The 27,514-nt window shown below is 43.7% G+C and overlaps 2 protein-coding genes across 5 annotated transcripts in view; both read right to left on the reverse strand.

Moving 5' to 3' along the window:
* CPLX4 (complexin 4) overlaps positions 1 to 8,253 on the reverse strand; it is a 31,336-nt gene extending 23,083 nt beyond the window's left edge. Inside the window, exons 1-2 of one of the 2 annotated variants that reach the window (XM_045042430.1) lie at positions 7,812 to 8,253; positions 1,761 to 1,848 (exon numbers count right to left, since the gene is read on the reverse strand). In XM_045042430.1, coding sequence (XP_044898365.1) covers positions 1,761 to 1,848; positions 7,812 to 7,978 — 255 coding nt within the window. In that variant the 5' untranslated portion in view covers positions 7,979 to 8,253. The remainder of the gene's footprint in view (positions 1 to 1,760; positions 1,849 to 7,811) is intronic. The other variant, XM_003995229.5, reaches the window with a different exon arrangement.
* Positions 8,254 to 10,919: 2,666 nt separating this feature from the next.
* The window catches only part of LMAN1 (lectin, mannose binding 1), a 34,143-nt gene continuing 17,548 nt past the window's right edge, over positions 10,920 to 27,514 (reverse strand). For 2 of the 3 annotated variants that reach the window (XM_023242051.2, XM_003995230.6), the window contains exons 11-13: positions 19,477 to 19,630; positions 14,520 to 14,641; positions 10,920 to 14,220 (exon numbers count right to left, since the gene is read on the reverse strand). In XM_023242051.2, coding sequence (XP_023097819.1) covers positions 14,184 to 14,220; positions 14,520 to 14,641; positions 19,477 to 19,630 — 313 coding nt within the window. In that variant the 3' untranslated portion in view covers positions 10,920 to 14,183. The remainder of the gene's footprint in view (positions 14,221 to 14,519; positions 14,642 to 19,476; positions 19,631 to 27,514) is intronic. The other variant, XM_023242050.2, reaches the window with a different exon arrangement.

The raw sequence follows: 27,514 nt of genomic DNA on the forward strand, positions 1-27,514 counted from the left end.
GGGGTATATGAGCCTTGGTAAATCACTCAATGAAAGATCCTGGGCTCCACTGTTGACAATTTGGTGACTTCTTCTCGCTCCCGCCTCCCACCCCCAGCTGGTTTCAGGGAGCAGAAGCCTGTGCAGATATAGTCACTGCCGCTCCCCTGGGCCTGATTCTCTCCAGAGAGGATATGAACGTGCACATTTCGTGGCTTATAATTCTGTCCTCTTTTTATAGCTTTTGTTGGGAGAGGCTCTTGTCCCAAGGGATAGCGTGACTCAGGGATCTGGGAATTATTTTTTCTTTGAAGACCGTCAGGGCCATGCTGCTGAGCCTTGCGTGAGGTGCTCATCCCTGAGGCTCTGGAAATGAGCAAGGCCGTTGAGACCTCCGTGGGGAGAGAGCAAGCAGAAGCTCAGATTCTTGACCTCGAGTTGTCGCCCCGTTTGCACATATCAGCGTGCTTCCGCGAGGTCTTTGAGACCCCCAGCTCTTATTAGGAAGACATGAGACTTCTGGGCATAGAGATGATTACAGCGAAATAAGATTTACAGATGAGGAAACTGAGGCCCAGATATTTTAAAAAGCCATCTGAGGTTGCACCGGACTTGAAACCCGGTTCTCCTCAAGACGGCCAGTGCTGTCCCTGGAGCTTTGGATAGTCCACTAGACAATGGGAGTGGCGGGGACCGTGTCTAGTGCCCCACTCTTCCAAGATGCAAGCACAACGCAAAAAACCATGAGGCCGGAATCAGGGAGGCAAAAAGCAAAGACGTGCTTTTCAAAATCCGATGGTTGCTGTGAAAATGTTTAAATCTCACTGTGAGTTTTCCTTCCCTCTGTGAGAGCAGAGCATGGTTCCTAGGGCATCTAAGGGGCCAGTCTCCCCCACAAGTTGGGGCTAAATTTAACTCTTGGGTGACTTCAGCACTGACCTTGCAGGGTCTTGACCAAGCTCTCTCTCCCCCTTCGATTAGTGCTTGTAGCTTCTGAAGTCAGTTTTCGGGGGACCCGCAGGGGACCCATGGGAGCCGTGCATCTGAGCCTGCCGTAACATGGCCACACATTCTCTTCCCATCCGTAAACCAGGACTTGACCAGAATCTACAGGCGTTCGTTCTCACCGCCAGCACCGAGATGGATAGACGCCTAGTGCGGGGTGATGACATCACCTCCATAAAGAAGGAACAGACCGTTCCTTTGAAATACAGGCAGAATATGGTAGAAGGTCTTGGGCTCTGCCTTTCCCGCCTGTGTGTGGCCTTTGGCAGGATGGACTGACCTCCTCCATGCTTCTGCTTCCTCTACCATAAAACGGAGGTGATAATAGAACCGCCCCAGAGGACTGTTGGAGGATTAAATGGGTTGATATGCACGCAGCCCATAGAACATTATCATGTGACACATTATTTTGTATTATCAAATACCAGCGATATTAAATACCAGTGATGATTTCCTCCTTGTGTATTTACACAGAGAAGTCCTATAATCTTTACATAAATTTACACAAAAATAGCATTTGTGGCTTTTAGCTCCATTTGGTTGAGACAAAATGGAAGTTTATAGAGGTGAAATGACTGGAATCTACTTTTCATGAACTCCAAGTTCAATGCTCTTTCACGACATCAAACACCTCAACGAAGACAAACAAGTGTGCGTGCGTGTGTGTGTGTGTGTGTGTGTGTTCATGAACGCGACCCTTTGCCGATAATCAAACATTCTCCATGTGCTAGTATCTCAGAAATTATTGGATGCTTACTGTGTATAGAGCGTCTCACCTTTGGGAGCCTGTACTTTTCTCTGAGATGGACTCTGAGGCATGCCCTCTCTGCCTTTTTTTGTGTGAATGCGGCATCTCTTTCCATCCTAAAAGTAAAAGAATAGAATAAGCCATCAAAGGATAGACAGAGCTACGGACATTCCCACCAGACGCGGAGATAAACCTTCCTACGCCCCCAAACATCTGCCTCTCTTTCTATCATCATTCTGCTGTCATAACTCACTGCGGACCCCTAAATCCCAACGGCAGCTTGGTTCTGGGAATCTCTTTAGGATGCAGCCCAGAGAGGGGCAGAGTGGTTATGCCTAGTGTATGGTTGACCTCAAGGTGCTGCTCTAGATACGACTTGGGACCACGAACATCAGAATCACCTGAGTGCCTGTTAAGAATGCAGCTTCCTGGGTCTGATCTCACACTGACTCCTCAGAATCCCTGGGGGCGCAGATGAGGGGAATGTATGTTTTTTAACAAGCTCCCTGAATGATCCTTCTTCAAGTGAAAACAGCGTCGCAGAATCCTGGGCTGGGGGGTCCTTAGAGGCACATGGGATTTAGGGATCTATAGAAAGCCATTTCCCTTCATTGTCACCCCTTCTGGACCCCAATTTTTGTACAGCGTTCCCTTCCCTGTTTGGAAGGAGGCGTCCCCAAATAAGGTAGGGTAGATTTCCATAATGCTCTGGGGACCACCTACTTGGACTTGGGCTTATGCTGGTTTGAAATGGACTCCCTTGCTCAGGATGACCTCGACAGAAGCAGCCAGCTTTGGGGATGTCTCCAAAGCTCACAGTGACTGCCTCCCCTCCCAGCTGCCCAGGGACGGGCATCACTAGGGGCTAGATTTACACGCCGGCCCTGCTCTCTGACCGTATTGAATTGGCCCAAGCTGAGTGAAATCTTTTCTCCGGAATCTCTGGGACTGAGAAAGACACATTCGCAGTGTGGCTGGAACAGGTGAACTTGGAGGCCGTGGGCCACCATTGTCCCCAGTCCACCCGGTCTGGGTGGCCCAGGGGGAGCTGACCACTGAGAAGAAAGAACAGAGCAGCCAGGCAGCCACAGGAGCAACGGCAGGAGCCACGAAAGAGCTCGTGGCTGGCTTCCCACCGTATTCTGGTTCCTAGGTTAGGCCCGTGTGAGGCCTGGCGGGGTAAGGCATTATTTGCACGAAAAGGAATTGTTTTCCTTTTCAGGTGGCTAAATTGGCTTCTATTTCTTCCCTTCACGTTCGGAAATCATCTTAACCATCACACAGAAGGCGGCCTGAAGGAGGGGCTGATCTGAAGCCATCCGATTAAATGACTGACCCCCGGGCCCTGGGCGCAGGCCCTCCCTGAGCTCACTGCCCGTCTCCAAAGGTCGGGCCCAGGGTGGGCACCCGACAACACAGGCTTCCATATTCTGCCTTTGGAGGGGGAAACAGGATAAGTGACTTGCCCGAGAGATCCGCGAGCCGGGGCTTGGGCAGAAGCAGATCTTTTCCCCCCCAGTATTTCACTATGAAAATTTTCAAGCGTACAGAAAAGTCGAAAGCGTTTTACGGCGAAACGCGTATATTCGCCATCTATAGTCTACAGTTAGCATCTTACTATACATGTTTTATGACATACTCATCCCTGTCTCTACCCGGTCATTTACCCATTTTATTTTTTGGTACATTTCAAAGCTGTAGACATCGGTACTCTTTCTTGCAAACACTTCAGCACGCAGCTGTGCTTTTGTTGGTAGTTCTTTTTTTTTTTTCCTTTAAGTAAAATTTGTCTACAATTAAGTGCACAGACCTTGATTGCTGGTGAATTTTATGTGGCAACTTGACTCGAGACACAAGGTGCCCAGATTAAACGTGGTGTCTGGGGGTGTCTGGGAGGGTGTTTCCAAAAGAGATCAGCACTCGAATTGATGGACTGAATAAAGCAGATTGGCCCTCCTTGGCGTGGGGGGGGATAGCATCCAATCCATGGAGGGCTTGACTAAAACGAAAAGGCAGAGGAAGGGAGAGTTCTCTCCTTCTCCGTCCGTCTGCTTGGGCCGAGATCTCAATCTTCTCCTGCCCTTGATTAGGACTTACACCATCAGAGTTCGCAACTTTCCCAGGCCTCCAGCTTGCAGACAGCAGATGGTGGGACTTCTCAACCTCCGTAATCACGTGAGCCAATCCTGATAATCAATCTCACGTACCCACATATACCTGTGCGTGTATGCGTATGTATATTTCTCCTGTTGGTTCCGTTTCTGTGTGTAACCCAAGCCCCTATTAAGACATGAAAAACGTTGCTATCACCTGAGAAATTTCTCTCATCCCCAGCGAATACCTGCTCCCCAGTCACTGTCCTTTATCCACCATAGATTGGTTTTGCCTGTTCTAGAACTTTTTATAAATGGAGCCATATACTATGCCTTCTTTGGCAGAGCATAAAAAACTTTTGAGATCCATCCAGGTGGTGGTATTTAGCGGTGGATTGTTCCTTTTCATTCCTGAGTGCATTTGTCCTATATGAATATGTCATGTTTGTTTATTCATTCTCCCGTGAACGGACTTGCAGTTTGGCCAACATTTGGTATTGTGTCTTCTTAATTTTAGCCATTCTGATGTGTGTCGTGGTACTTTAGTGTGATTTTCATTTTCATTTTCATGATGACTAATGAGATCAGGTGGGTTTTTTTTTTTTTATGTACTATTTGGCCATTTGTGAATCTTTGTGAAGTGTTTGTTCTTTTGCCCATTTTGTTTTGTTTTTATCACTGAGTTGTAGAAATTCTTTATGTATTTTCGATCCCAGTCCTCTGTCAGATATGTTTTGCAAATATTTTCTCTCCATCTGTGACTTGCCTATAAATATTTTCTTAATGGGGTCTTTTGATGTACAAGAATTTTCAATTTTTTTTTAAATTTTTTTTTAACGTTTATTTATTTTTGGGACAGAGAGAGACAGAGCATGAACGGGGGAGGGGCAGAGAGAGGGGGAGACACAGAATCGGAAACAGGCTCCAGGCTCCGAGCCATCAGCCCAGAGCCTGACGCGGGGCTCGAACTCACGGACCGCGAGATCGTGACCTGGCTGAAGTCGGACGCTTAACCGACTGTGCCACCCAGGCGCCCCAAGAATTTTCAATTTTGATAAAGCCCACATCATTTTAAAATTTTATGGCTACTGCTTTCAGAGTCCTGTTTAAGAAATCTTTGCCTACTTTCAAGTTGCAAAGATATTGTTTTTCTCCTAAGTGCTTTATGATTTTAGCTGTTATATTTAGTTCTGTGATGCCTACCAAAGTTCGAGTAACAAATGGTTGCACAGAAATGACTGTACCACAACAAAGGTAAAGGGACATTTTACTATTGAGAGAGATGGTGGGGGGTTGCGGGGGGTAAATGGACTGTTGTTGCGTTCTAGGTGATGAAGCTATTGAAAACTCAAGCAACAGGGGCGCCTGGGTGGCTCAGTCTGTTGGGTGTCTGACTTCGGTTCAGGTCATGATCTCACAGTCTGTGAGTTCAAGCCCCGTGTCGGGCTCTGTGCTGATAGCTCAGAGCCTGCAGCCTGCTTCAGATTCTGTGTCTCCCTCCCTCTCTCTCTGCCTCTCCCCTGCTCATGCTCTGTCTCTCTCTATCTCAAAAATAAATTTAAAAATTTAAAAAAAGAAAAAAAAAAAAGAAAACTCAAGCAACAGACCGGAAGCCGTGCCTCTTGCCAGAGGGAAGCAGGCTGGCCCCATGGGCCTGCTACCATTTCTTAAACTGGGCGACTACATAAATGGATGATATTCACACACACACACACACACACACACACACACACACACAGCCACATAGTTGGCAAATAACCCAACCCACGGGATTGACCACACCATTCGGGCATTCTGGCCTTTTCTCTATCCAGATAACTTAGGGACACCGGGACATGAGTTAACGCACAAATGCCGAGTCTGTGACCAGGCCTGTTGCTTGGACGTCTTAAATGATTATTTCCATGATCAGATGTCTAGTCTAAGTTTCTGACAGGTTGCTTTGTATTAGCTCACTTGAGCTGAGAACATTAGGTGCGACTGTTCTACTTCTGTTTCTTCATTATCCTTGTGTCATGTTTGTCTGTCTCCACACCCCCCCACCCCCCGCCGCAGGCGAATCTAGCCTACACTCTAGGGATGCTTTTCTTTGGTCCGAGCTTCATCTCAGTGCCAACACCGTGGTGGCAGTGGCGTTTATTATTATTTCTTTGACTTTAATTAACTGCAGACCCCAGCATAATACATTCTAGGTAGTTTATAAGCTACGATTTCTTTCAAAAAAGAATTCAGTAGACAAGGTTTCCATTAAATGTAGGCCTTTAGGGGCGCCTGGGTGGCTCAGTCAGTTAAGCGTCCCACTTCGGCTCAGGTCATGATCTCGCGGTCCGTGAGTTCGAGCCCCGCGTCGGGCTCCGGGCTGACAGCTCGGAGCCTGGAGCCTGCTTCCGATTCTGTGTCTCCCTCTCTCTCTGCTCCTCCCCTGCTCACACTCTCTTTCTCTCTCTCAAAAATAAACATTAAAAATAATAATAAATAAATGTAGGCCTTTGTCCTTGTTAGTCAGGTTCCTCTAAGTCATTAACCTTTCACCTATAATCACCTTAGCAAAAGGACTTAGGCAACTATTACGTAAGGGATCGTTAGCAAAAGGGCCAGGATGGCAGCAAGAGATACTCTTATTAAATGAGAAATTCTTTTTTTTTTTTTTTTAAATAGGCTCCATGCCCGATGTGGGGGCTTGAACTCACGACCCCGAGATCAAGAGTTGCATGCTCTACTGACTGAGCCAGCCAGGCGCCTGAGAAATACTTTTACTAAATATTTTTTTTTTTAAATGGCATTTAACTTCAAGCTCGGGCTTTAATTCTTTGTTGTTGTTGAGAGTCTTAAATGGACTCTACCTTAAATTCTAAAAAAATTACATACAGATTATGCTTAAAGACCAGTCTGCAGCAGTGAAAAATTGGTGGTGGGATTCACATTCCATAACGCCCAGCTAAAATGTTACTGATGTTTTATTTTTACTTTTTTATTTTTATTTTATATAGCCAGGGGAATGCCATGTTCTGGAGGTACATGGCTGAAGTATTTAGGGGTAAAGCATCATGATGTTGGCAATTTACTTTAAAAATGGTTCTGTCTAGGGGCACCTGGGTGGCTCAGTCGGTTGAGCGCCCGACTTCGGCTCAGGTAATGATCTCACGGTCTGTGATTCGAGCCTTGCGTCAGGCTCTGTGCTGACAGCTCAGAGCCTGGAGCCTGCTTCGGCTTCTGTGTCTCCCTCTCTGTCTGTCCCTCTCCCACTTGCGCTCTGTCTCTCTCTGTCTCTCAAAAGATAAATAAACATTAAAAGCATTCAAAAATTAAAAACACCAAAACCATTAAAAAATGGTTCTATCCATCCAACGAATCATCTATAAGCAAACATAACAAAATGTTAACTGTTGACTTTTTTCAGAGGTTTATATGGATATTCATCATTCTGTTCTACTTTTCTGTAGCTTTAAAATCTTCATAATAAACAGTCCGCAAAGTTACCCACAGTCTTTGGGAAGCCAAGTCTTAGGACGTAATCACCATGTTGTGCTTTCTAGCGTTTAAAAAAAGATAAAAAAAAAAAAAAAGATTGTGCTGCGTGTGCCTCTTCCAGCAGCAAAGCTTTCTTACAGTTTGAAAGCTTTCTACGCGCTAGGAGGGCGAGTTTGGGCAAGACCGTAGAGACAGGCTCACAGTTCGTCATCTGAGCACTTCGGCTGAGGCTAATTAAAACGAACCTTGACCAGAGCAAACGTTAAGCCGCTTTAAGAACGACACATAGATTCATTTATTATTGTTCACTGCCATCCCTATGGGTAGGACACAGTAACCGCTGAGGCTGGGAAATCGGTCCCCGAACAGAACATTCCTTCCTAAGGCTAGAGGCAAACAGCACGAGAAAAGGCGTCTAAAAAAGCAAAGACAAAGAAACCGGGAAGCCCGAAGAAGGTATGGCCAGAATTCATCGCTTTAGGCTCTTAAAGGGAAACGAAGCCACGCGTACTCACTTCTCCTCAATCATTTGCTTTTGGTACTCCTCATATTCCTCTCTAGTCATGCCTTGAGCTGCTGCAGGATCAGAGGTCCCTCCTTCTTCTTTTTTTTCTTCAGACCCGCCACCAAATCCTAAGTTCTTTACCTGGTTGCTGATCATAGTTTTCATAAAGAAAGCCATCGTTTCTGCTCCAGAAAAATCAAGCCAAAACTCAGGCAGAACCCGAAGGCAAACGAACAAGCAAACGAAGACAAAACTCTCCAAATCTCAACGACGGCAACACGTTCAAGAGCGAGGGACTCTGCACAGCCTCATCTGCTCAAGGGCATGATGGCAGGGAAGAGCGGTACTTGGGCGGTAAGCTGGATTAAAGAGATGAACTCCTTAATACAGGGAGGCAGATGGTTCAGATTACTAAAGCACACCATCGGATGCAACCGACCACTTTCTGAATTAATACACGAGGCTAATTCCAGAAGCAAAAAAAAAAAAAAAAAAAAAAAAAAAAAAAATCCTTCACGCTATCTACCCATTTCTCAATTTGAAATCATTGAGCGCAGCAGGGCTGGGGCGAGAGTCTCGTTCCGATTAATCAGAGCTGACCGATGACGCGCCTGCAATGAAATTTCCAAATTCCAGCCCCGGAGCACCACATCCTGTTGAAAACGGAGTCCGGTGAGACTCAAAACCCAAAATGCTTCATTAAGCAAAAATAATCCTTTGATCCGTCATTTTATCTCATCGGACTCTAAGTACTATGCGAGGATTTGCCTTTTGGTTTGCCTGAATTCTGTGCTGCCTCGGTGGTTACCGGGTCCCGTACAGAAACACCCAGGCGAGGCGAGTCTAAAGGGCGAGCGGGCGGGTCCTTCACTGGAAGGAAGACCCGGGACATCACCTTAGCCTTCTCCTGCCCGGAGGTGTTACTCTTCTGCTTGGAAACGGCACCACTTTCAGGGCTTGAGCCCAGAAGGTGAGCACAGTGCGAGTTAAATCATCCCCGTGTGACGGGGCCACCTTTCCGCCTTACATACAGCCCACTCCCTGGACGCTCGCTCTGTTTACACTCGCTGGTGGACTTGGGTAAAACGTTTGACACGGTTTTCTAACACGCAGCAGATTCTCAATGGCCGTGGTTTTCTTCAGGTCAAGGGAGGAATCGAATACGGCTAAGGCTTTAATCTGTTAGTATCTTTCTAATTAAAGCACTCCAGGAGGAGGTGGGACGGCGAAGAGGTGGGGACTCTTTGTAACCTGTGCTGATTATTTTATCTGTGGGCATGAGCCCTCTCGGGAAATGGGTCCCCTACATTGTATACAGAACTGTAGGATCTGGATTTTGGCCTAAAATGCTCGCTTTTATATATTCTAAGATGGGTTGTCTTTTACTGACCTATTTAAAGATGTTGCCAGAAGGGGCTCAATCTGGAAGACTGACAAAAGGTTCGGAATGAAACAGGAACCGTACTGAGTGCCCGGCTTGAGAACGTGCATTCGTACCGGCTCCTTTCACTTAAAAAATTTTTTAGAATGTTAATGTGATTTTTGAGAGAGAGAGACAGAGAGTGAACAGAGGAGGGGCGGAGAGAGCGGGAGGCACAGAATCGGAAGCAGGCTCCAGGCTCCGAGCCGTCAGCCCAGAGCCCGACGCGGGGCTCGAACCCACGAACCGCGAGATCGTGACCTGAGCCGAAGTCGGACGCTCAGCCGACTGAGCCACCCAGGCGCCCCCACTTTCACTTTTAGATGCACTGCTTGGAGCTCAATGCATTCGGACCACTGCCTCTCCATTTCCATTTCTAACCCGTTTCCTCAGTGGAGGGGGGTATTGGACACTTCAGCTGACGGGGTAAATAAAAGCCACTGCCTGGGATTCCGTCTCTTTTCCCAGTCCAGCGCAGCTCTCCTTTAGACAACATGGCAGTGTTTCAGATTAAAAACCACTTCTATTTCCCAAAGAAAAGTGACCATCTGTTGCAGATCTGGCCTATGTTAACAGTTTGGTTCACAAAGTGAAATCCCCCAAGTTCTACTTTCGTGTGGGAGGGGTAATCGAGCAGCACGGAGAGACCTTCAGGTGGCAGCTACAACCCGTGGCAACTACTCGGGACTCACGCCCTGGTATTGCGTTTTACCAAATCAAATCTCTCATTGTCTCCCCAGTCGAGAATTCCACCGAAAAAATGGGATGTCTTTAAAATCCTTTTATTCCTCAGTTTGGTACACTGGCCCTTCCACTTGGACATCTGGGAAACTCTTCGCTGCTGTGTCAAATCTTTTGATTCCTCCAGAAACATCCCAAGATTTGTGACATGGGACAGCCGGGTGTAGGCCTACCGATTTCTCATCACACCTGAATAAAATCCCAAATCTTTACGATGGCAAGGCGGGCAAGGACTCTCCCCAACGCCCCGAGCGGACTCTTCAGCCTCTAACTGGCGCCCAGGGTCTATCTGTGCATAGCCTGCTCTCGACCACCCCCTCCCAGCAGGCATACCGATCGGGCGTGACTGTCGTCTTTCAAACCCATCGAATTGATTTACATCTCTTATTCTATCCAGCATTTCTGCATGTTCTAGCAGAAGAGGGTCTACCATTTTCTGAGACCACTTCAGAAGACTCTTTTGCAACGCTCCCAACCCGGGGAGCCAAGTATAGAGAAAGTGAAGGTCATGCTTCGTAAGCGGCAGAGCCAAGATTTAAACCCAGTTCTGACACCAAAGCCCTGTTCTTTCCTTTTAATACTACACGGGCTCTCAAAATTGGAATTACTTGGCTAAATAAATGGTGCTTGCCAAAGGAGATTAAAGTACTTTTTAAAACTGCCATTAGTAACGATTAAGAGTTCCAGCTTAACTACACTTTTACCAGTATTTGGTTATTAAAGGTGAAAGCATCAAATGCACTGTTTTAATTAGTTTGTGTTTTTCATTACCAGCAAGGGTAAGCTGTACCCATTTTCATTTCCACTTCTCTTTTCACGCTTCCGTGCGTTGATTCTGCATGAGGGAGGCCGCCTAGGGTACAGCACAGAGCAACAGATAAACACGATCACAACCAGGGCCTACTTGGAAAAGAAGTAACTCCTTATTACCCGAGATCAAGGAAGGAGAAAAGTAAATTTACTAAAATATTTCTTTATTTGAATAAGGTCAATGTCATTTCTCGAATTTCAGCTAGCATCAAGTAACAATCAGAAAAAAAACACTTGACAAAATGTTATCCAATCGAAATTAACAGTGGATAGAAAACCCCTTTAAACTTTAAAAGAAATATATTAAACAGGCAAACATACAGGTCTAAAAAGTTGCAAGTGGTGATTTTACATTAGATCTTATAAATAAAAAAACCCCCCATATAGTCGTTTGTTCACTATCTCCCTGCAGTAAGCACATGAACAGGAAAAGATAATCACATCTTAATATTCACAACTGTTATTGAAACTCTTTACAAAGATTGTTATCTCTGCAACGCATCGGGTCAGGCAATCCCTTATTCAAGTAATTTCTGTTTTCCCCAAGTTATCAAAAAGTACAATTGTCTGAGATAAAATGCCACGAAAATTGCAATCAGGAAAGCGAAAGGCTTTAGCGGGCGGACTCTGAGATGGGAGTTTTCACGGCTTGACCATGATCTGGTGATTCTGGAAGTTTAAAAGCCATCAACCAAAGTGCCGAGAGCTACAGGCAACAACCTGGGTTTGGCGTGTGGCTATTGATAAACCAAGAGTTTTAGCAAAGAGAACATTACTTGTTAATTATAACAGAATCAGTGCACGTTTGCTAATGTCATTGATGATGACGGTGTTATATTATGCTCTCCGCTCAGCTTTAAACCGACAGAACGAAAGACTTCTTTTTTTGCATTCCTCATCCTGGTGCTTCTCAGACATTAGCGTGCTCAGAATCAGCTGAGGTGCTTGTGGAACACGACAGCCTGAAGCCCCGCCCCTGAATTGTGATGCAGGTGCCCCAGAACGGAGCCCCGGAATCTGCATTCTGCACAAGCACACCTTGACCCAGATGGTCCACGGACCACACTCTGAGAGGCGCTGACGAATACCTCCTTGAATACCTCCAAACCATCGTTTACTGTCCGAGGCTTCACAGGGAAGTTTCAAGCTGAGTAAGACATTCGAACAGTCAGAGCACAAGTACGTACATTAAATAAAAGCACTAGCCACGGTGTAATTGGATTTCTTTTTAAAAGTGGCATCGCAAGCACAATGAGTTGCGCTAAAAATTTAAAATCAATTTTGTTTTAATCCAAGGCACCTGTAAAATACTTGCTGGTGTGAGAGAAGTCAACGAATTCAATTATACAAAATAGTACAGAAATGAAAGGATCCTGGCAGTGACTGATTTCTCCACAGAGCGAATATTTTTCTTCAGAAAGGAAGCTACCTAAAGTCTGTGATTTGGAGGAAAAGAAACCGAATTTCAAATGATATGACGAAGAGCCTGTGCGAACTGCTTTACTGATTTTCAAGTACATGAAATTACTAAGTAAAGGAGAAAAAGGTGCACGCGCTCTCATAGACGCAGCCGCCCCCCCCCCCCCCCCCCCCCCCGGGTCAGGAGCGGCCGCACGGCCCCTCCGCACGCGGCGGATGCGGGGCACACATGTCCGGTTTTCCTGCCGGACGTCCGGGCACGTGTGACCGCGGTTTTGTAACACTGGACAGTGTGCGTGCAGCCTTTCATCTCAAGAGGACCTCCCAACTGTCACAGCCCGCAACCTCAACATGCTTCGGAAGGGTTTTGTCTTTTTGTTTTTCTACAAATTAAAAGCAAATTCTGTGATGATGTCTCTGAAACGTGAATTTCAGAATGTTACTGCTACCAAGGACACGCATCAGAGAAGCATGTTCTCTGTGAAAGTGACCCAAGCGGAGCGGGCAGTCACCAGAATATTCTCGTTCAGCGTTCCAGGACGAACGTTAATCTAGAAAGCAAGGCTAGGACTGTGTGCGTATACAGTATGGAGTAGGTACTGCTGAAATGCAGAGTTCCCCACAGCCTTCGTAGAGACTTTAGGCAGTTAGCCCAATCTGTGGATGACATTTGAGAACAAATTCAGGAAGGTCCGGAAGAGTGAAACAGTACTGTTTTGTAACACAATATTATTTTGGCTTCTGTGACAAAGGACAGATAACTACTGAAGAGTATTTTGCAGTAAAATAGTAAAAAATAGGTCTACATCAGCTGTGAAAACATGAGGTCTGCATTTTAAAATGTTCTTTACCGACCGTTTCTAGAATACCTGGAACAACTATGTACAAAGACTACAATAACCCCTTCCAGTCTGACATTTCAAGGTCAAGCTTCCTCACAAGTGCTTCACAATATCCTTAGTTCTGGCATTAAAAAAAAAAAAGAAATCGGAACTATTAATTCTATTTTTCAGATGTTGCCTTCAAAATCTTAACACTGCTTATACTACAGACTCCTTGATTTAAATGACACCAGATGATATGGAGTCACATTAACCAAAACGTAGTGCTAGGTTTTGTGGACTTGACCCTCAGGACATGCCATCAGAGCTGAATTTACACACTGTACAACATGCCAGAAATAAGTTCCTTAAATTACAAACAACCTGAAAATCATTTTCATAATATTGAACGGACACTGTTGGAATGCAGGCTTCCGAGAACGTGAGCAGCCGTGAAGTGAACGTTACCAGGCAGAAGACCTATAAAAACCATAATCAGAGGAACGTTTTCACCTAAACGGTTTTTCAGGCAAAGAGCAGCTATTAACTTTCTTCCGAAATTCCCCTTAAAAGTGAAATGTATCATGGATAATCGGAGGGAAAAATACCTCAACACTCTGAAGCCTATTCTCTAGATCCTAAAGCTCTCAGACAAAATATTCTTTGATTTCAAAGGGAACTGCATTTAAAGGCCTGCAGGACTGGGTCACAGAGTGGGAAACTCTGATCTCTAACAAAAGACTCTGGTTACAAAATGAACATGATGGGGAGCTCTTAGACCACAGAGTTGGTGGGGGGGGGGGGCAGGAGGGCAAGTGTATTTATGTTAAATAAAGAAACCTCCAACACTGGAGACGTAGGGGTAACTTTCCCATCTGGAGGGTGCCCCCAGTTTCTATTATTTACCATCTTCTTTATCAATATGCTGTTCAGTGGCTGTATTCTACTGGCCAGAAATTCACTGAAATTTAAATAGATTTATGTACTATGCACAAATTTACATGTGGTTGTCTTTGTTTTAAGGTTTATTCTTACCGCAAATCAAGGTTTAAACAGTTATTTTATACAAAATTTAATAATTTAGACTATGAAGCAATTTAAATACTTAAATTCCCTCAAAAAGACAACATTTTGTACACACATACATGATGAACACATAGGAAAATGGTGGTCAAAAGAATTTTTTGGCAGCTGCTTCTTGCTGAGTCCTAAGGAAAAAGAGAAAGAAAAAAAAAACCTGAAAGTTCTGTATGTTTTACTTTAGAAAGAACAGGACTGTTTAAAGTTGAAATACACATTGTCTTTTGGAGTAGAAGATGCACTAAGATAAACATACGAATATTCTATACGTGCACTCCCACGTGCCTGAAATAGACTAGAAACAACATCTGCTTTGTGTAAACTGAATTCTGTAAGTACTGAAAGCTCTGTATTGAGCACTGAGGACTCTGAGCACATAAACTTAAACAAGCACAGAAAAACGTTCAGTTACATGTTAGAGACTTACCTATACATGATATAACCCACGAATAACACCGTTTGTACCACTACAAATATAACAAAGTGCATCGTAGATAAACACGATGGAAATGGTGGTAGTTCTGGGCATTTCGGCCTTTCATTTGATGGCTGTAAGGCAAAGGACTCTGTGTTATGGTTAGTCAAATTGGTATTTTAGAAAAAGAAGTAAATGTGCGATCTTTACAAAATTCATGGTGAACTACATAAACTAAAGCATTTCATTTATTCATCCCATAAATATCTTCCACCCTCGTAACTTTTACCACCTTTTAAAGTTTATTTATTTATTTTTTTAGTAATCTCTACACCCAACGTGGGGCTCAAACTCATGACCCCAAGATCAAGAGTCTTGTGCTCTTCAGAGTGAGCCAGCCAGGCGCCCCTACCACCTGACTTTCTGAGAGAGTAGATGATACTGGAAGGCCTCCACCTTCGCGGCCCAGTCACTAACTTGTTGCCATCTGGCCCGAATCGTCATCACAGTGACGATGAATATTTTGTGCTCCTGACGGTCACAAACCACGAATTCCCTGGACACATCCGGTTTATACTTGCTGTACTAGAGTAATTATCAACAGTATCCCCTTCTCAAAAGTGTTCTGGTTCAGGCAATTACATGGTTACATTCTTCGGCACCAACATTGTGGTTGGTCATGTGGTTGCCAACATTCTTCCGTACGTATGTATCCACAGCATCAACCTGGTCATTGCAACACAGGCTGAAGTTGGCAGAAAATAACCTCAAACGGAGCTAAGGGAATAGGCGATAATGCCTTGGATGAGAGGTAATGGCCAGTAAGAAAACTATTAAGTCATATTTGAAAAACATGTATATGCCAGACATATATAAAAAAATAGTTAAGAAAGACAGTTTCTAAAAATATAAAGGAGAGAAGATTACATGTTAAAGATCTAAGTTCTTCCCTTCTACCACATACTAGCTAATGACCTCAGGAAAGTTATTTAACATATTAATTTTCTTTCCTAAAAAACAATAGATATTTTTTAAAAATGTGGTATTAGGACTTCCAGGAAGGTAGACTACATAATATGGACCAACTCACAGAAGACAACTGGCAGACCTAGAAACAAATCCAATCTAAAACGAACACCTGTCTGGAGGCGCCTAGGTTGAGCGTCCAACTCTTGATTTCAGCTTAGGTCACGATCCCAGGATTGGGCGATCGAGCCCCGAGTCAGGCTCCATGTGGAGTATAGAGCCTGCCTGAGATTCTCTTTCTTTCCCTCTGCCCCTCTCTCCTGCTCATACGCGCGCGCCCTCTCTTAAGTACAAAAACAAAACAAAAGACACCTGTCTGCAGGCAAAGGCAGCAAACAAAATAGCAAGAAATTAAGGGATCAGCATTTTAGGGGGGAAAAAAGGCCAAAGGAAGACAACTTTAAGTCCACGGATCAGGGCTCAGTGGCTCAGTCGGTTAAGCACTGGACTTTGGCTCAGGTCACGATCTCTTGGTTTGCTGAGTTCAAACCCCACATCAGGGTCTGTGCTGACAGCTCAGAGCCTGGAGCCTGCTTCAGATTCTGTGTCTCCCTCTCTCTGCCCCTCCCCTGATTATGCTCTTTCTCTCTCTCTCTCAAAAACAGACATTAAAAAATTTTTTTTAATAAAAAAAAAAAAACCATGGGTCAGAGAAGAAATTAAAATGTTAGTTAAAAAAACGTTTATCGAAAGATTAATATAAATACTCCATATAAAAAATTATGGGATAGGAAGAACATTTTCTGCTTCCACCTCTGAAGGGCTGACTAGGAACAGCTCTGTCACCTTGACAACAAGACAAAATATACGAAACACCTGTCTACAAACACCGGCCACAGGCAGTGGCCCGGAGGTAGATTCTGCATACAGGGAGGGCCCCCAGAGAGAAGCGAGTGGTCCTACTGAGCTAAGTCAGATACTGTATTTTAGGGAGGCTAAGGCGGCTGTATGTGACCGAATATGAAAAAGGGTAACAGCAGAGACAGAAGTCTCTGAAGTTCGCAGAAGAGTCCTTCAAATCTTTGGATGAATCTAATCTGCACATGCGTGGTGCAAAACTCCACATGGCCAGGGAAGAACTACTCCAAGCAAGAAGCCAGACAACTCCCAGAGCTCACGGGAAGGGCCGGGAACAGTCTGTTTTCCCACCAGCCAGCCAGAGACACCACTATAGTGGGGAGAAATGAACTCTTAGACTGGCGGTTCTCAACCAGGGGCAGTTCATTTGGCCAGAGGACAGACAGCTGGCCACGTCTGAAGACATCTGGATTGTCACGACTGGGAAGTGCCACTGGCACCCAGTGGGTAGAGGCCAGTAACACACAGGACGGTTTCCCACACAAAAAAAGTTTGTGGTGCAAAATATCAACGGTGCTGAGAAATCCTAACCAGACCCATCCTAAAAGGTATGCTTAAAACACATACCTTGAAGAGATCAAACTAACCCCCCAAACTTAAGTGTAGACCACAACAAAGTCGAATACTATTTAAAGGAATACAACAAAATCCAACAACCAGTAACATAAAAGTAGCAAGGTTCAGCATCCAATGAAAAATTACCAGGTATGCAAAGAAGGAAACTTGACCCAGTCTTAGGAGAAAAATTAATCAGTAAAAATAGACCCAGAAATGACACAGATGATGGAATTACCCAAGAAAGACATTAAAACATACTGTAAACATGTCTGGGCTTACGAATGTAGAGAAAAATACAAACATGATGAGGAAATGGAAGATATAAAAAAGGGACCCAAATGGAATTTCCAGAGACTAACACACAAAAAGATACTTTGGAGGAGATTAGCAGGACATTAGACACTGCAGAAGAAAACATCAAGAAACCCGAAGACGTGGCAATAGAAGTGATCCACAACTAAAAAAGTCCAACAGAGGTGCATTTGAGCAGCTCAGTTGGTTCAACATCTGACTCTCAATTTTGATTCCTGCGTCGGGCTCGGAGCTGACAGCAGGGAGCCTGCTTGGAATTCTCTCTCCCTCTCAAAGTAAACAAACACACATTAGAAGAAAAGAAAAGAAAAAGTCTAACAGGAAAAAAAAAAAAACCTGAAAGAAACATGGCTAAAAATTTTCCAAATTAAAGACGGCTATAAATGCATAGAACCAAGATATCAAGCCCCAAGCAGAAGAAAAACAAAAGCAAAGCATATCATAATGAAACTGTTGAAAATCAGTATTACATTAAAATCTTAAAAGCAGAAAAAAACACACTGGGCACAGAAAAACAAAAGACTGACAGCCTTCTCGTTAGAAATTATCGTATAAACTATGATACAATCACACGATGGGGCTCACGCGGCTACAAAAGCAGTAAGGAAGCTCTGCACACTCCTGTGGCCGCGTGGAGAAGGGAAGAAAGCAGGGAGAAGACAGACGCACAGTATATGCTACCATCCGTAAGAGTAGGGGAAGATTTGACAGTGGTTTCTGCTTATCTTAGGAAAAGAAACAATGGAGGGATAAACTACAGACCGCCCCCCCGCCAATTCATTTCTCTCATTATACAAGTAGCTTGAGCATCTTTTCATACATGTACATGCTTTTCCTTTTTTTTTTTTTAATGATTAAAAAAAACTGTTTATTTAGTGTGAGAGAGAGGGCGAGAGCATGAGCAGGGAGGGGGTAGAGAGAGGGAGAGAGAGAGGATCCCGAGCAGGTTCTGCACTGTCAGAGTGCAGAGCGCAGAGTCCGATGCGGGGCTCGAACTCGCCAACTGTGAGATCACGACCGGAGCCGAAATCAGAATCAGATGGTTAAGTGACTGAGGCACCCACGTGCCCCAGTACAAGCTTTTCCCATGAACACCATTCATTTCTCCAGCATTTTTAATTGGGTTGTTTCACACTGAATTTTTAGTGTCGGTCATTTTGAGGAGACTGGATCACAAGAGGAAGCGGCAAGTGCTACAAGCACTTGTGAATTTGATAAGGGGTTTGAAGCGCAGTAAGGAAGTTAAGGAAAAACTTCCAAGCGAAAGACTTACGAGCACCACAGGCCCACCGTCCAGTGTCGTCTCTGATGCACATCCAACTTGGAAAACTGTTACCTATTTTTATCGTTATGGCCAATCTCTAAAAACGTACCTGGGGCTTATACTTAAAAAACAGGCCTAAGAAAGTAAAATACCCCTCCCCCCCCGAAAAAACCAGAAGAACTTTTAAAAAGTGCACGAAGTAAGACAGGAAAAGCTGTTGGAAAAAAGGAGTCTGGCCTCAAGAAAGGCCACAGTCAGCCAGCGTCAGGCCTGTGCTTCCCACAGCCCAGGCAGAGACACGGGGGCTACTCGGCAGCCGTGAGTCTCGCTGCGTCTCAGTGAAGGGTCAAGAGATACCACTGTTTTTAAGCTGTTTATCTGACACCACTGCTGAAAATAAGACCTTTTTTTTTTTAAAGGAAAATTGACGGAAAGAATCTAGGAAAATAAGTCAGAAACTGCGACAGCTCCAATGATAGGAATAACAAGTTTTTTTAAAAATTCTATTCAGTAGGGTGTGGGAGCATGGAACATGTAGACATTTGGATCGTATGGAATAATTTCACCTTAAATATTAAAAATGAACATTAGTACTCAGTAAAAAGTTCAAATATTTTCAGCAGAATACGTGTTCTCCCTGGGGCTCCTGGGTGGCTCAGTCGGTAAAGCATCCGACTTCAGCTCAGGTCATGATCCTGCAGTTTGTGGGTTCAAGCCCCACGTCGGGCTCAGAGCATGGAGTCTGTTTCAGATTCTGTCTCCCTCTCTCTCTGCCCCTCCCCTGCTTGTGCTCTCTCTCAAAAATAAATAAACTTTTTTTAAAAAAAGACTTAATAAAAAGAAAAGAGAAGAAAAGAGAAGAGGAGAAAAGAAAAGAAAAAAGAATATGCGCTCTTCCCTTTCTAACTAAGGACGGCTGACAATTCTAAAAGCAGAAGGAAGAGAGCTTACCGTATTTCGCTGCACCAAGTGATCTATGTCCCTCTTCACTATGTGGAGGTGTTCTTTGATGTCATTGAAGTGCTGGGTCGACTCATAAACTCCCCCTGCAGATCCCGGATGCTGGAGGCCACTGACCAGTCTGACGGTGTCACTCATGGAATTCCTGAAACAGAAAATCCTCTTAAACAAGAGAAGTGCTAGAAAAATAATTTTTTCAGTCACATATTTCAAGTGGCTGGATGTATTTCTAAGCCCAATATGGTAGATTAAAAAAATCAGTATTTAGAAATACTGAATTGTCTTCAAGATTGGAAAATAATTTACAAAACTACAACTTAACGTTGCATCTTTCTTTTACTACACAGATCACCTAAAAATAGCCACACAGGGAACACCGCTAAATAATTTGTGTTAAAACCAGTATCGTAAATGGATACTGAATGATATAACAGCCGATACTTTTTTTTAAATGTTATTTTGAGAGAGAATGCGTGAGCAGGGGGAGGGGCAGAGAGAGAGAGGGAGGGAGAGCGTCCCAAGCAGGCTCTGTCTGCACTGTCAGCGCAGAGCCCGACGCGGGGCTCGATCCCGTGAACCATGAGATCACGACCTGAGCCGAAACCAGAGAGTCACATGCTTAACTGACAGAGCCACCCAGGCGCCCCAATAATGGGTGATACTCTTAATGGACTCAGATCTAAGTGTTTAGTGTTGTGCAATAAAGGATTAACTCATCAGGTCTGGACTGCACAAACCCTGCATATTCCAAAGGTTTTTAGGACCGGCCCTTGAAATATCTTGCCTAATAAGGGCCTCCTTCTCTACCAGGAGCCTTGGGCCATGCCAGATGGTTTATGCTAACAATGTGATTTACGTTTTTGTTTGCATGCGGCCCATGTGGTATCAGTTTGACCTCTAGGGGGACTGGAGACTGAGCAGTTAAGGTCAGTTACATGCGTGCTCCACGCCTATGTGACTGACCCCTAAACCCTGGACACTAAGGCTTGGGTGAGTTCCGTTGGTTGGCAAAGCTTTGTGCGTGTCACTCATCGCTGCTGGGAGGAATAAGCACTGTTCATGCAACTCTACTGGGGAGGACAACGGGGGAGGACAGCTTGTGCCTGGTTTCTCCTGGACTCCACACCAGGCATACGCCTTCCATCTTTGCTGGGTTTATTTTATATCCTTTCATTATAATAAATCACAACTGTGCGTACTTCTAGGAAATCACAGAACCTGGGGGTAGTCTCAGGGACCCCTTAGACAAACGTATTTCTACCTATTTTTCTATGCAGTTCCCTCATATAGCTCTTTATACAAACCTAAAACTTCAACTAGAACCCAACTAAAGCAGCACCTGTTTCAAATACGAAGGGAAAGCTGGCTGTTTGGCATACTGGTGTGTCAGTCTCTGATGTGGTGTCTTTTTGGAGAGTAATTTTGACCTTATAGAACATTTTACTTTATGCACGACTTCAAATACAATTTCCCTGTAAGACGTGCTTCCACTATTAGATGTAAGACAAAGAATTCTAACACTGAGTGTGACCTTTGGTTACGAGTTTGAACACGATAGTAAGAGACTACAAAGGGTTTTTTTGTTTGTTTTAAGTAATGGCAGAAATGTAACAAAACTATTTACTAAGAAAGAAAGGAAGATTCATGAATTTCAAGTTACCCGAAAACGTCATTTTACTTAAAAAGCTCTATAAATGCAAGCAGTTTATGTTATTAACATTTGTATTATGATATATCTCCAAGCGTAGGGATTTTTTGGTGAGGTAGATAAAATACGAGTGGATGGGCAAACTGATGGATATGCAGGGGGTCGCCACGCTAATCTCTCTACTTGTGTGTATGTTTGAAAACGGCCATAGTCTCTAAAAACCCTTACGGGTCTCCATAACCTCTTGGTGGCTCATCTTTCTGACTCTGTTTCCTAATGCTCTACTTTATGTCTAGACTCCTGTTGTCCCTGAAGACATCTTTCCCTTGAAGCCTCTGGTCCATGTTGCTTTTCCTGGTTCTGACCCTTCCCTCCAAGAGCAACATCCTAAAATGGAAAGCCTAGTTCAAGTGGCTGCCTTCCTCTAGTCTCCTTCCCCTGAACCTTCAATGCCAAATGCAGCCATACCCTAAACACACACACACACACACACACACACACACACACACACACACACACTTTCTTCTAACTATAAATGGATTTTCTTCCTCATGGAGCACATGCTCCCCCAGAAAAGGGGGCATGTCTCTGATTTCCTGACAATGCCTTTGACAGTTATAGTTCAATTTGGATAAATGAATAAATAAGTTATCTAACTTATTTCCCTGGAGTAAAATGTAGTTTAAAAACTAAAAGCTTTTCCAGTTAAAAAATGGGCAGAAGGCACGAACAGACATTTTTCCGAAGAAGACATCGAGATGGCCAACAGACACATGAAAAGATGCTCAACATCACTCATCATCAGGGAGATGCAAATCAAAACCACAGTGAGATATCACCTCACACCTGCCAGAAGGGCTAAAATTAACAACACGGGAAACAACAGATGTCGGTGAGGATGCAGAGAAAGGGGAACACTCTTACACCGTTGGTGGGAATGCAAACTGGTGCAGCCACTCTGGAAAAGAGTACGGAGGTTCCTCAGAAACTTAAAAACAGAACTACCCTACGACCCAGCGGTTGCACTACTAGGTATTTGTAGTGCAAAACATACCGATTTGAAGGGATACACGTACCCCGAGTTTACAGCAGCATTACCAACAATAGCCAAGTTACGGAAACAGCCCAAATATCCATGGACTGATGAATGGATAAAGATGATGTGGTGTACGTGTATACATATGTGTATACAAACATAGACACACACGCTGGAATATTAGCTATAAAAAAGAATGAAATCTTGCCATCTGCAATGATGTGGATGAAGCTAGAGTATTATGCTAAGTGAAAGAAGTCAGAGAAAGACAAATACCATATAATTTCACTCATATGTGGAATTAAGAAACAAAACATAGATGGGAGAAAAAAAAGAGAAGGAAGCAAAACATAAGAAACTGAACTATAGCGAACAAACTGAGGGTTACTGGAAGGGATGGGCTGGATGCATGATGGGTATTCAGGGGGGCACTCGTAATGAGCACTGGGTGTTGTACGTAAGGGATGCATCACTAAATCCTACTCCTGAAACCAACATTACACTATACGTTAACTAACTAGAATTTAAATAAACTTTGGAGAAAGAAAAAAATTTTTAATAAAAAAACAGAGAAATACTTACACATGTAAGTAAAAGTTCAAAAAAAATTAAAAAAGTAAAAAACAAGAAAAAGTAAAAGCTCTGCCGGAAGAAAACAAAAAAAGAGGAACTCAAATGTCAGAATTACTTAGAAAGAACAGTCTATCAGGCCGAATGTTAAGTATAGTCAATCTCCAAAAATTACATTTGAGTTATATGAACAAGACTTTAAAACTTGCTACAAAATATCTCAAGTGCTTTCTGAATAAATGGCACATGTTGATTAAAATTTCCTAATGGCACACATGCTCAAGAAAACTCACGGGAGTCTAAGCTCTTTCATTAAAACTCAAATTAAGGATTATATTTTAATATGCCTAAATACTTAGCAAGAACAAAGTATCCCAAAATATAGAACTTCCTCACAAATCTGCATTTAAGAATATTGCTTCCCAGAAGCATGCAATTGCTTACACATAAATGTCTCTTTAATACAGAGACTGAGTCACTTAATGTGTTCCCATTCAATCATTCATTCATTCATTCGCCTGTTGACCGTGCCAACATAGATTTGGTACGTGTTATGAGCCAGGCAAGTTTTAGGGACAGAAATGGAGAGAAAAGTGGAGTTCCCGCCCTGCTGACACTGGTGGTCTGGCAGGAGAGCAACGTGACGGAGGCACGTCTAGAGCTCCACGAAGAAGGGGCGTTCATCTCGGCGGGGCCCTGAGAGTGGAGTGTTGAAGGATGAGAAGGTTTCCATGGAGGTGGGACTGGTGGAAGGAGGGGACAGGTCAAGTGAGAGAGAGAGAGAGGGCTGGAGAACCCTAGAGAAAAACACCCTTTGAGGGATGTAAGGAGGAGCCACAAGTGAAGAAGGCCGAACTGAAGCAGAGGGGCCAGAGAGCGAGTGCTACCCGGGGACGTCTTAAAACGTCCCCAGTGAAAGGGGTGGGAAAGCGCCGGCTGCCCCAGGAAGCCCTTCCCAGTGAAGATGGGACGGAAGGTGATCAGTAGGGGTACGATGGCAAATCACTGTGGTTTGGAAGTGAAGACAGGTAGTTTGGTCTACTCTTTTAGAAACTCAGATAAAAGGGAAGAAAAAAGAAAAGCAACAGTTAAAAAGGTCAATTAAATTAGTTTAAAATTAGTTTTAAATACCGGAAAAGCAAACCCTGTTACAAATGGAAGCCGCAGCACTGAAGGAAAGTTAAAGGGAGAAGACACAGAGAATGGGTGTGTCCCTGATGGGACAAGGGTCAGCAGTGGTAGAAAGAAGGGGATCCAGAGCTAAGGATGGGTCTGGTCTACCCTATGTGTCGAGGGGTGGAGCAGAGAAAAGGGACGTGGAGGGGGCGAAGGAGGGCCTGGGTTACAGGGCCTGAGGACAGGATGAGTATCCTGGGTGAGATAATGTGATGATCAGGAAGGAATAAAGGTTGTTAAGCACTTAAGTATTGCATTACAGGGCCAGGTTGAAGGTACAGAAACGGGTAACCAAGAGCAAGGTCCCAGAAGAATATGTGAAAGTATTTATGCAAGGGGTGCGTGGGTGGCTCAGTCTGCCAAACATCTGACTCTTGATCTCCTCGGCTCGGGTCACCATCTCACAGTTCGCAAGTTCAAGCCCCACACAGGGCTCCGCGTTGACAGTACAGAGACCCTGCTTGGGATTCTTTCTCTCCATCTCTCTCTGCCCCTCCCCAGGTCGTGCTCTTTCTCAAAAAAAAAAAAAAAAATTAAAAATGCCTAGCACAGTACCTAGAATGCAAAAGGCACTCAATAAATTAGGTGAAAGTAAACATGAAATGTTCAACACTCCCTACTCACCGAAAAGGGCATTTATACTTTGAATTCAATATTTAAAAAAATATAACTAATTAACAGATGACACAAACCAACACACAAATAGTAGAGCTTCAAAAGCATTTGTAACTCTGTTCATTGAAAAGGCCTAGAAGTGGGGCACCTGGCTGGCTGAGTCAGTAAAGCATGTGACTCTTGACATATGAGCTGTGAGTGTGAGCCCACATTTTTTAGTTTACCACTAAAAAAGATAGATAACATAACATAACATATAAAATAAAACGGTCTAGAAGCAATGACAACCCAGTAGCAGTAAGCACTAGACTGTCTATACAATATACTCCATTTCCTATTAAAAGAAAAGGGATCCAGGGGCTCCTGGGTGCTTCAATCAGTTAAACATCCGACTCTTGATTTTAGCTCAGGTCATGACCTCACAGTTTGTGAGTTCAAGCCCGGCGGAGCCTGCTTGGGATTCTCTCTCTCTGCCCCTCCCCTGTTCACGTGAGCACTCTCTTTCTCTAAATAAACAAACTTAAAAAGAAGACAAGGGATCCAAAGAAAAATGCCTTTTGCCACGTGCGGGATGGAAATGTACAAAAGAAACATGGAAAAGTCTTTTTTTTTTTTTTTTTTTTTTTTTAAGTAGGCTCCATGCCCAATGAGGGGCTTGAACCCATGATCCTGAGATCATGAGTCTCAAGCTCTACTGACGGAGCCAGCCGGGTGCCCTGAAACCTGGAAAGTCTTACACCTTAAAGAAAAGAAGCTATCAAACACTACTAAGTTCTGGGGTTATCTCAAAATGACACAGGAGCTAACGGGCTGCTAGTGACCAAAGACGAGCCTCTCTGAATATCCCTTGTAAAGACTAAGAATCGTAAGGGCAAAATATGTTAAAATCCAGGGGTTGAAAAGAAAGAAAACCACCCCTCACTACCTCATCATTTAACCTTGCACGGTGCCGGGACACCAACTCATGATTTTGAAAAATGGTAAGGAAAAAAGAGTCAAGTATTTATTCTGCCTTTCTTGGACTGTTTCAGAATAACAAACAAGTGATGGGAGAAATTCTTTTTAACCGGACAGGGAACCTGAGAAGAGAGTGCCACCTTTCAACGACCTCGAAGGAAATGAGGGATTTAGGCGCCAGCCATCACGGTCACTAAAATTTGGAGAAATTGACGAGGGTAATTCATAATGAATAGCTCAGGCTGACACCAACCAGTTAGTAATAACTGTTGAACCTGGGGACATGGGGATACGAGGGAAGGCTTTCATGCTCAACTTCTCTGTATGTTTGAAAATTTCTAAAGTGAAAATAACGATTGGCAAGGCTTTCCGGTATGCTAGAAAATAGCACTTCAAAGTAAGGAGATAAGGAAACTAGTTCTGACTGTTGTGACCTTCTCTCACTCAGAGCTTTTTTTCCTTTTTCTGTAAATTGAAGGGGACTGTACCTCATGCCTCTGCTCAGAAAATTCTATGATTCTCTCTAAGGATATGAAAATCCATAAAGATACAAATTACCCTTTCCATAAAAGGCAAGTATTTCCTGTCTCTTTACAGTTTTTCTCTGAAGCTGAATCCGGAAGGAAAAAACTCTAGAGGACAAATTTAGAAACTCGAGTTCAGATTTTACACTAACTTATGGTAGGCATGACACTTGTTCTCAATCGGCAAGTGGGAATTTACAAGGATTGCTAACTACCCTAAATAAGTCCTTCGTGGATAATACAGTCGGATGGCTAGGATGACCACTAATTGAATCTTAAGATGTTTTAGTACTACTGTTAAGGGAAACAAGCAAAGCACAAAAGGGTATCTAGAAGATGCCACCATTCACATAAGAAAGAAGGGGATCTAAGGAAACACACATGTGCAGAAGAAACACAGGATGAACAAACTAGAAGTTAATGGGACAGGTGACCAACAGGGGGTGGGTGGGAAAAGGCTAGAAAGAAGGGGAGAAGTGGGGATGGGTGCTAGTGGTGAAGAGGGAGCTATACTTCAGTGAACACATACATTTCAATTCTTAGAACCTTGCAGAACATAGTATTTACATTCCCTTCACATACCCAAAATACACACACTGAAAATCAACCAGGATGTAGGAAGAACACAAACACTACCAAAGAAATCTAACTGTATTCTAAATGCATATCCTAGCCACACTGAAGAGAATGGGGAAGAGGAGTAATGAACTAAGTAACTGTCTGGAAAACAGGGTCTGCATTACAAACTGTAAGTCTAGAGGCAAAAGGAACTTTACATAAATCCATCAGTAAATATGTTTCTCACAGTGATAGAAGTTGACAATTTGAAACCACTTTATGGGTACGTTACGTGCACACTAAAATTAGTAAAAAAAAAATCATAGGTAAGAACCAGGTTTCTCCCTCTCAGAGAAAGAATTTTCAAATCAGGAAGGACGAGGTAAAAAACGCTGTAATGTTCAGTCCAGTCTGGTCCAACCAGAATCCAAAGTGTGTGGTTAATCTTGGGTTTTTTTTTTTTTAATGCAAATGTAGAGTGATGGGTACAAAAATAAAGATGATCGTATACATGTGGGTTATTACACATTCATATATTCCAGAGCTCTGTCTACTGAGATATCTAGAAGCAGTGGCACCACAGTGCTAACGAGCACACCTAGTGCCCAGATCTAGGGTTTCTAAATACTTTTCTCCAATAAAAGGAACCAGGGCTCACTGAAGAAGTGGTTGATTCTAGAGCTGGGACAGAGAAAATACAAGATGTGCCTGAAACACAGTGTAACACCAGAAAGTAAAGAAATGCTTTAAAAAAAAGATGGGGCTTGTTGAAAGAACACAGAAGCCAACCTGAAGGAGTTCTTAATTACCAGAGTTGAACAGTGTGGGCAACAAATAATGATCGTATTGGATCGCAATCCACAGAATATCCATGGGTCCATATGAAATAAATGATTGACTGAATAAATAAATGGGGGAGAACAGAAAGCTGGTCCTTACAGAATT

The sequence above is a fragment of the Felis catus genome, chromosome D3, assembly GCF_018350175.1.
Source record: "Felis catus isolate Fca126 chromosome D3, F.catus_Fca126_mat1.0, whole genome shotgun sequence".
NCBI classification, from domain to species: Eukaryota; Metazoa; Chordata; class Mammalia; order Carnivora; family Felidae; genus Felis; species Felis catus.